The sequence below is a fragment of the Phaethon aethereus genome (assembly GCF_964289735.1).
Source record: "Phaethon aethereus genome assembly, chromosome: 21".
NCBI classification, from domain to species: Eukaryota; Metazoa; Chordata; class Aves; order Phaethontiformes; family Phaethontidae; genus Phaethon; species Phaethon aethereus.
Window position 1 is genome coordinate 679,256 of NC_138597.1, and position 10,063 is coordinate 689,318.

The window sequence follows — 10,063 nt, forward strand, 5'->3', positions numbered from 1 at the left end:
GGTAGGACTGAGGTGTTGTGAAATAATGTAAAAAATGAAATAAAACAAAACAAAACAAAACACCCTGAATAAAGTATTTTTTCCGAGGCTAAAACCCTTGAAATTACAGGGCAGCATTTTTTTCCCCAGAAATAAACCCCATCAAAAGCCAAACAACAAAAAAATATTCCCTCGCAGAAATACAGGCAAGAAAATAGAGATGTAAAACGCTCACGTTTCCCACTGTTTGAGACTCCCGATGCTCGTGTGCGGTGGGAGAGCTAGGGCGAATTGCACACGCCGGTTCAGGCGACCCAAATTAAAGCACGCACACTACCCACTGCCGGGCGGGGGGTTGTAGTGCCGGTGTGCATCCCAGCCCCGTGGCACGCGCAGGTTTCGATGCAAACAGTGCATGGTAAGCTGGACATAAATAACCGCCTGGAAATGTTAAAAAACACGGGCTGCCCCAAGGCGCAAGGATGGTGTGCATGGGTCTGGACCCACGGCTCAGAGCGAGGGGCGAGCATCCCTGGGCCGGGAGCTCGTGCCCGTGGGGAAGGAGCTGCTCCAGGCTCAAGGGGCAGCTGGGCTCGTTGTGATTCAGGGCAGAAGCCAGAGGAGGAGGTGGGAAGGCTCTGGGGATGGGGGTGGTGAGAAAGGTCAGAGAGGCAAGGAGTTCCATGGAAACACCCCATGTGAGCAGGGGAAGGAGCAGGGCCGCGGCGAGGCTGGGGAGGGGGCAGGCACTGGGGAGCACCGAGGGCAGCTGAAGGGTCCCTGCAGCCTTGGAGGGGGCCTCTGCAGACCTGGTGTCTCCAGGCCTGGCTCTGGCCATCTGGCAGTCATGCAGTGTCCCGAGCCCAAGGGGTGGCAAGATGACACAGATGCGTCCATCAGCAGAGAGGAGCCTGCGCCTTGCGCAGTCACCCCTCGGCATCTCGTTTTGCTAAAGCTCTGCGAGAGCTCATCCGTTTGACCCCCACACAAAGGACAGCTGCTTGCATCCCCGACCAGTGTCCCCAAACCCAGGAGCTCGAAGAACAGGTAACGGACCTGCACCCGGACCCGGACTTCCCACCTTCCACCAAGCTGCAGTCCCAGGTTCAAGGACAGGCTGAATCTCTCATGCCACCAGTAACGCAGTATCATGGCAGTTTTTAAGAATTATACAGGAGAGTTTTCTAACATAAAATACACCTCTTCTGCTTGCGGTAAGCAAAACCTGCGTGGTACAGTCTCGGGGAAATGGGAGCCCTCTCCAGAGGGATTTGTGCTGGTGTCCTCACACCAGTCCTGGCTCCCTCTTCTCTTTTCTCGTGCTTGTTGGGTATAGCAAAACAGACACAAATGTGTTTTCGGCTTTAGCCGCTGAGGTTTCTGACTCCTGCTGTGTTTTTTGGGAGTCGAAGCTCACGCCAGGCAAGCCCCTAACACCATACCAGGTCCTTATCCCAGAGTATCTCACCGCTTCCAACATGCCCCCTCAGTTACCTCCTGCCCACTTGGGATTTTGCATATTCCTTACCCAAAATCAGGACTCCCTAGTGCCACTCCCGGCCACTTCCCATGCCACCCACAGCGACTTGGGTGGACCTGGTGCTGGAGACCTGTGCCTGTAGCAGAGCCCATGAATCCATCAGTAGGACAAACCCTGCAGCACCCCGAAAAACGTACCCTTGTGCCCTGCCCACTGACGACTGCATCCAGCAGTCCTGGCAAAGATTTGAGTTTTATCCTCTCTGGGAGGATACAGTAGGGATTTTTGCAAATGTGCTCACTTATCTGGATTATCTGAAGGGGCTTTGGATGGCAGTTTTTCAGGCTGTTCGATGCTTTTTCCCTAATTTCTCTGAGGATGTCTTTTGCTCCCACACCAGTTGGCCACCCTAAGCCATGCTTAGCTATCTGAACACCAGTAACATTTTTAGAGTGAGTTAATTTCTTTTAAAAGCAATTATTTTGCTCTCTTAAAAATAGTTTCCTAAACCGGAACAATTTCACAGACAAAAATACCAATACTAGAACTGTTTGAGGGTACAGGCTGATGTCTTTTGCTCCCACACCAGTTGGCCACCCTAAGCCATGCTTAGCTATTTGAACACCAGTAACATTTTTAGAGTGAGTTAATTTCTTTTAAAAGCAATTATTTTGCTCTCTTAAAAATAGTTTCCTAAACCGGAACAATTTCACAGACAAAAATACCAATACTAGAACTGTTTGAGGGTACAGGCTGAATATCTCATGCCATTGGTAATGAAATATCATGAGAGTCCTTAAAAATTGTATGGGAGAATTTCCTAACACAAAAGGTATTGCACCCAAGGAGGGATTCGGCGACTTGTGCGCGCACTTGGTCTGTGCAGCTGCAGCCAGCACCGTTGCCACTCGCTTGCAGGGTTAAGGCATTTTAAACATGAGAAACTGGAGACAGAGCAGAAGATCCCGCAAGTACAACCACGACACCAGGGCTGGAGAAAAAAAAACTGAGAGAGGGGAACCGACAGAGACCACGAGGGGAGCGAAGCACCCAGTTACACTCCGTGTACTTTCACGGGAGAAAAATACAGGCTTTTTAACCTAGCAAGAAAAGCCTCATGAACAAATGGCTGGAAGGTGAAGCCAGGCAAATTTGTATGGGCAAAAAGAGGGGTCCAATATTCTAAGGCTGAGGCTGATGAGCCATTGAAACGAATTATTAAAGGCGGTGATGGGTCTGCCTTTGCCGATGTCTTCAGGTAAATGTTGAATACCTTTCTGGACAGCATGCCTGGGCCAAACACAGTTCATTAGGCTTTATTGGTGTGGCTGGACCTGATCCATAAAGGAGTTACATCCTTTATGTTGTTATTTATGACCTTAAGTACCACGTATCTACAGAGGCAGGACATGGGGGTTTTTTTGTTTCTTTTTAAAGGAAACACGACTGCATGATCCCACCGCTCACTTTTGAACTACTGGGGCCGAAGGGGTTAATTGTTTCTCTGTGGCAGAGGAATAATTTTGAGTGTTGGTCATGCAAACGTGCTGGGGTTAGGAGAATGAACTATCAAAAACTGTCAGGGTATGAATAGAGTTATCATATGAATGGATTTGCCCCTGGAGATAAAGGCAGCACTGAAGGCTGCCAGTGAGGCAAGCAGGGACGTACGAAACGCAGATCCCGGCCGAAACAAAGAGCGGAGGTGTCAGGATGTCTTGATGAAACCGGTGCTCCCCGCAGCCCTGTCCGCCGGGGCCCAGGCGCCGATCCCAGCAGGATGTGTGGGACAAGCCGCTTGCTCTCCCTCCCTGGATGAGCATCTTTTGGGGATGGGGTCGGTTGTTTTGTTTGCTGTGGGTTTTCTTTTCGGTAAAATATTTTTCTAAACATTTCTCAGCAATCAAAAAAATAGAGAATTCTTCATCCCTGTAGTAATTCTTGGGGTTTTCAATTGTATTTAAATTTGGATTCATCAGATCTATTTCCACCATCACGAAAATGGGTGCCCATTTATTTTCGCTGTAAAAAAAAACCTCAAGATTTCAGGAGACTGGAATTCAAGGAGAGTGAAAAAAAAGCTCACAGAGTAGGTGCATTTTGTGTGCCGTTGTGTTATTTTTCTGCAAATTTTGGGGTTTGATTTTCCAGAAGTTTTATAAGCTATTAATACAAGAAGGATGGAAATGAAGATGAGACCAGAAGCATATCCCCATAAACCCACCTAAAATCATGCAAGTATTTGCTTTATATCAGCATTTTGGGAGCAATCAAAAAATTACACACGCCAAAATTTTTTTTTTTCAAATGTAGCCCAAATCAACTCCCTGTTTCGAGCTAATGCTTCTCCGTCCCCCATCAACAAAAGTCTGTATACCTAAAACCTCTTCTTTCCTATTCTTACGGAGAAACACGGCATCCCCACAGCTTTTTTACAACTAAAAAAGCTATTTCCTCTCCCTTTCAGAGCTTTGCTTCTCTTGCACCTCTGACTTCAGCATTGCTGCAGAAGGGGTAGAAAAGTAGCGTTGAATAAACACGCAGATGAGTTTTTACCTCTTTTTCTCTTTGAGCAGAGAGGCAAGTAATGAGATTACGATCGAGAGATCAGCGGGGAGGTCGCCCCAAACCCTTCCTCTGGCCCCGTTTGGGCAGGCAGCAAACTGCTGGGTGTTCCCAAGGACCCCGGTGCCCTCCTGCACCCCGTCCCTCTTGCAGGGAGGAACAAAACGTCTCCATCACCGGCCCCGCAGCGGGGGCAAAGGCGAGCACCCGCGTGTCGTCGGCTCTGCATCGTCCCCAGCACACTCCCTGCACATCAGCCCACTCTATCACCCGCTGCTTGCCTCGGCTGTCCCGATGTGCCCTGAAATGCTGGGGAATGTCCCTGGGTCCCCTTTCCCTGCTGCACCGTGCTCCCCACCGAGGCAGCGCCCGCAGGCCACGGGGTCGGTGCTGTGACGGCACGGACGGTCGCCCACCTCACGGGCGAAGGGCAGAGATGTGCCGGACGCACCGCCTGGGACGGAGCAGTCCCCAGCAGCAGCATTTGAAGTGCCATTTTCTGGCAGAAAACACAATTTTGTCACCCCCCATCCAAGCCCCAAATGCGGTAATTTCTGCTCATCTGATTTTCTTTCAATACAACAAAGATATTTCATATTTTATTATTAAATTTCAAATTGTGGTGTCATATAAAATATACGCTTTAATATTTTCACCTGTGTAACTCGGTGTGTAATAGTGTACATATTTTAGTCTATCACACTATCTTCATATAAATAAATAAATAACTTTTCTACCTCACTGCTCTAAGGCAATTTAACAATTCCAGACAAAATTTTTTCAGTGCTCAAAATGAAAATCTTCCACATCCTGCAAATTTTCATCCATCCAGAAAAAAAAATCTGAGTTTTGGCTTTCAATGCATTTTGCAATGGCCACACTGAAATGTGGGGATTTCCCACAGAACGGTGATTCCCTTTTCCTCCCATTTCCAGGGCACCCACTGCATGCAAGAAAGGAATGAAAAATATAAGCTCAAAACTTCTTGGAACAATCTTTCAGGAAAGAGAAAAGTACCAGGAGCTCTTGGAAGGGCAAGAAAATCAGACTGAAGCCATTTTCCAGGTTAATACACATCTTTATATGCCAATTGCCTCCCAATATGCACAAGCAGAGTGAAGCACGCACCGGCCCCGAATTTGCTTTGCGGCTGTAATTTTCTACCCTCCAGCTCCTAAACGATCATTGGGTTTGCTGGGTAGCATGGCCAGAAATGCACGGCAAGAAGCAGAGCGTAGCTGTGGCAGCAGGCAGAGGTCACGGTCAGAGCCGCCGGCACCTTTGTGCACCATGGCTACACCCTGACGCCATGCCCGCACGTGCCACGCGCTGCCGAAATGGGGTAGCAAAGCCCAGCACAACCAGAGCGCAGGAGGCACCAGGGCTGTGCTGCACTTTGCAGCATCTCCCCACTTCTGTAGTCCCATCCCCATGCCCGGGCGCTCAACCACCATCACTGCCGCTGCCCCGTCACGGATGCTGCCGCTGCCCCGGCACCGAGACGCCGCATGCTGGCAGGAGCCTGCAGCCACATCCCCAGCTCCGCCGCCGATATGGCGGGGCCCGGCTGGCACTGAGCTGCCCCGTGCCACCACAGAGCGGTGCCCCAGTACCCATGGAGGCACGAGCATCCTTGGGGGCAGCAGACGGAGCACCACCAGCTTTCTGCAGGGTCCCACACTCTGTCCTGATGCCACCCAGCACCATCTGCCTGGTCTCACCCAAACCCAGCCCGCTTGGTCTTCCCCAGAGCCCGGCTCACCCCCAGCCCCATGCATCTCCCTGACCAAGGCTGTTATTGAGCCTAGCTTTCCTTTCCAGGAAACCTTTCCTGTTTCTTGCGGGAAATCCAGGTCTTTCCCAGGCGGGGACAGGCAGACGGCAGTCTGGGTCTGTCCGTCCATACAGATGCCATAAAACCCACCCCAGCACCCAGCGATCTCCTCCACAGAGGAAAGCAAAGAGGCCCCAGCCTCGGTTATCCATGCCCAGGGTTAGCCGAATTCAGGCAGGGCTGCCTGGCTTTGCAGGGCTGCAGCACCAAGAGCCCGGGGCAGCACGGACAGCATCCTGCACCGCACTCTGCCCAGGGCCCGGGGCACGAGAGGAAGGCGAGCAAGGGCTGGGAGCGCGGGGGTGCTGGGGTCCCACCCTGCACCCGCACAGCCCGTCTTCAGCAGCAAGAGCCCGATGTATCCCCCCACAAGGGCAGGAAAGCCAGTGGGGAAGGGGGCACGAGGAGTGCCAGGAAGCGGACAGCTGGCAGAAAACAGGGTTAGGACCAGCAAATAGCTGGAGATGGGTCATACAGGTGAGGAAGACAGGCTGGGTGGGAGGGGAGGTGGGGGTGGGTGTTGGACGATGGCAGTAGGCACAAGGTCCTGGCTCAGCTGGGTGCTGCAAAGTGCACAAGGCATCGTGGGGCCAGCCCGTGGCCTTGGTGTGCCAGAAGGATGGCAGGGATGCAGGGACAGGAGAAGGGAGGGATGCCACCACTGCCACCGGGTAGGGACACCGGCACGGGGGCTTGCTGCGGAGGGCTGCGTCGTGCTGGCCGCGGCTCTCAGGCATAGCAGAAGGGAGGAAGGATGCTGCTGCCAGTGCCAAGGACACGCTCGGGAGCGGGAACAGCAGATCTCCAGGTGATGAAGATCAGCAGACCTGGGAAGCAGCTGTGCCGCCGCTGCCAGCGCGGAAGGAGGCAGGCAAGCAGGAGCAGCGCTGCCGAAGCCGAGGGGGGCTCAAGACGCCGGAGCAGGGTTGCACTGCTGACAAGGGCTGGGGACGAGCGCAGCCAGCAGCAGGGTGGGCGTCTGGGTAGCAGGAGCAGGCCTGATGGTGCTGACATCAGGATGTCGGGAACGAGTCCCCAGCTGCATCCCTGCTTCCCACTTCGAAAGTTTTCAGCCCTTTCCCTTGTGAGAAGTTTCCCATCTGAGTGCCCTTCCAGCTCCACACCCTCCACCAGCCCTCCCGTGCCCACCCTCTCGCTCCCTTGCAGCCCAGGCCGCCTGGCCAGCACACCCGGCCCCATGCCGTCACCAGCTCTGGTGATGGGGATCACAGCTGAGCTGGTGCCTGCGTCCACGTCCCCTCTGCAGCCACCCCTGCACGCTGCAGCAGAGCCTTGCAGGGGAGGCCAGGCAGAGCTGGCAGGCATTGCTGTAGAAATGAAGTCCTCCTGCCCAGATCTGAAGTTTAGCCTCTAGTGCAGAGGCTCCAGGTTCAGCAAACTCAGGCAGGCAGGAACGTGGAGCTGCGCTCCCCTGGGAGCAAGGAGAAGCTGAGCCCAGCAAAGCTAGCAACCCACGCGGGCACACGCAAACAGCCGCAGCGATCCTGCAGGTCCCCCCAACGCTGCCCCGTCGTGCCAGGGCCACCCCGGTTCCTACCTTCGCTGGTGGTGGCAGAGAGGCAGGCAGCCAAAGTGATGACGATGGAGAGCGAGGATGTCAGATCCCCCTGTGCCCATGCCATGGTCTGGCAGGGCCACCAGGCACGGGACAGGGCCACCTCGGTCGTCCCAGCACCTCTGCGAGCGAGTGCCGGAGCTACAGCACACGCCGGCTAATGCAAAGGCACTTTGCGCACATTGCTCGCATCCACACAGGCGAGCGGCTCGGCAGGGAGGGAGCAGCCTGCCTGTCACCGCTCGCAAGCCAATGGGGTGGGTGGGCTCTGCAGCGAGCCCCCCTTCCCGCGCCACACACGCACGCTGTACCCAGCCTGAGCATCCGGACGGCGGGCTCCTGCTCCCCCTGCCACCCGTCCTCCCTCCCCGGAGACGCTCGCGCAGCCCCCGCCGCTTTCCGTGCTCCCTGCCCCTCTTCGCTGCTCTCATCCGGCTGCTGCGAGAGCCAAACTTGCAGCCCAAGCTGTGGTCCGGCGGGGAGCTCTGTGCTCGGCCGGGGTCAGGTGTGAAGGGCAGCCTGGTGCTCACGGAGAGGAAAAGCCCTTGCACGTGCTGCCCTTGCGTGTCTGGGACCGGAAAGACAGGCAGAACCCCCCTCTCTTGATGCTTTTCATGCCACATCGCCCTGGGGCAAACACTCTCCGCTCGCCCTTGAGCTGGGGCAGTGGGAACAGAGGACAATGCAGCCAGGGCTCACAACACCCAGCCTGCTGACAGCCACGCTGACCGCCTGAGACAGTGCCAACCCCTTCCAAAGCAGAGTTTGGGAGGATGCAGCAGTCATCCCAGGGTGGGCAAGGCCAGGCGTGGGGCAAGGGAGCCCTGTGACGGGGGTCTGGGCTGCCTTGGGAGCGCAAAGTATCCTCCCCACAGCCTCGCCGAGGAAGCCTCTGCATCCCTCCCATTTGGAGCTGCCAGAATTGCCGAGCCAGGTGAGTACCTCGCTCAGCGTTAAATACTTGGCATCTGTCAGCCGACCCCCTACAGCGGCCACGACTGCTTCCCTACCCGAATGCTGAATGATCACTAGAACCTGCCCACCGTAACCGCAGATGCTGACTCGCACCACTGCCACGTGTGGGGGGGCTACTCGCCTGTCCAAGCGCGCATGGTCAGGCGACCGAGGTGTGACCGCAGCCCTGCCCTGTCCCCAGCCACTCACCCCAGGAAAAGGCACGTGAGGCAGGACGGACACCTCTGTTGACTGTCAGGCCACCCCTTGGAAAAAGCTCACCCCAGACTTGTTCAGTGGGCTTGGGGCGGGAGTGCCGCACACCCTCCCTCCCACCCTGGATCCCAGTGTGGGATCACCATCCTGGGGATGCTGAGCCTCATGCTGGGGCACCCCACAGCACTGCCAGCAGCTGCCTGTGTGACGGGGCGAGAGGGGTTCCCGGTCCATCTCGCCGCGTGTGGGGGCAACAATTCCCCATTCAGAGCGGATGAGGGTTGTGCCTGCAGGGACATGTCTGCACCACTCATCACCAGGACCTGGGAACAGCCCAGGGCATCGGGTCCCTCCAGCTTTTTTGCTCTGCCTGCCTGGGAAGCCGTCAGTCCGGCGACAGTGCTGGAGTGATCCTGTCATCAGCGGCATCACAGGATGGGCTTGCAGAGCGGCTCAGGCAGGGAAGCAGCCGTGGCTCAAGGAGGACTCCAGCAGTTCCCCAGGCAGTTGGCAGAGGCTGGGCCGGGTGCAGCTAAGAAGTGGTCTTCGCAATGGGCCTTGGAGCAAAGGGGTCAGGGCTGACTGTTTCCTGAATAGGACCAAGCCACCAGGAAGCCCCAGAGCAGTGCCGACGCCATGGTGGTGGCACCCCTGCAGCTGGTGGGGCGGCTGATTTTCCACCAGCTATTGCATTGCTACTCCACCCCAGCAAACTCCTTGTGCTGAAAGGGCTTGTTACAGCTCGGTGCTGGATCCCTCACCGCTTTGTCACCCACTGCCCAAGCAGAGCCAGGCATGCCAAAGGGACACCATCCACACCACCACCGTCTCAGTCCCAAGCTCTGGAAATGAAGCCCTGGGGAAGTAGAAGCCAGCTTTGGACTTGCAGTACTAAGTGATGCCCGCTCCCAGTGTGATGCTCTAATGCAGGGGGTTAACCTTGCAAACCTCCAACCCAACCCAGGCACCCACGTGGGCTCTCCAGTCCCCTGGTGCCATCCCACCCCCACATGTCCCAGGAATGCGGGTCCTACAGGTCTTGCAGAGGTGCCCAGGGCTACCAGATTTTGCACCTCCCCACAGCTTTTGGCTGTGCTGTGACCCAGGATCCTTGAGAAGCTGCGGTGGTTGGGCACTGTTACAGAGTGTGAAGTCACTTTGCAGGGTGACAGACACAGTGACTCCACAACAGCGTGCCCCAAATCCCTCCCAGGGAATGGGGGGCCGCTCAGATGCACTGTCAGCTTTGGGGAGCCAGGATGACGTGTACTGGGTGCCTGCGTGCAGCGGTGGGCGCAGCAGGTGCTGAGCCTCAGTGGAGGACTGCGCTGGCTCAGTGTGAACTGCGTACCGGAACGCAGCGCATGCACGCTGAGCACGGGGATGGGGGGTAGGGGCAGGCATCCTCGTTTCACTGGAAACTTGTTTTTTTGTACAGGCTGTGCTTCGTATGCATAAC

At 55.6% G+C, this 10,063-nt stretch overlaps 1 protein-coding gene across 1 annotated transcript in view; it reads right to left on the reverse strand.

Moving 5' to 3' along the window:
* The window catches only part of EPHA8 (EPH receptor A8), a gene marked incomplete at both ends in the record, with an annotated part of 48,503 nt that extends 41,002 nt beyond the window's left edge, over positions 1-7,501 (reverse strand). Inside the window, one exon of the mRNA XM_082009335.1 lies at positions 7,417-7,501. Coding sequence (XP_081865461.1) covers positions 7,417-7,501 — 85 coding nt within the window. The remainder of the gene's footprint in view (positions 1-7,416) is intronic.
* Between the last annotated feature and the right edge of the window lie 2,562 nt (positions 7,502-10,063).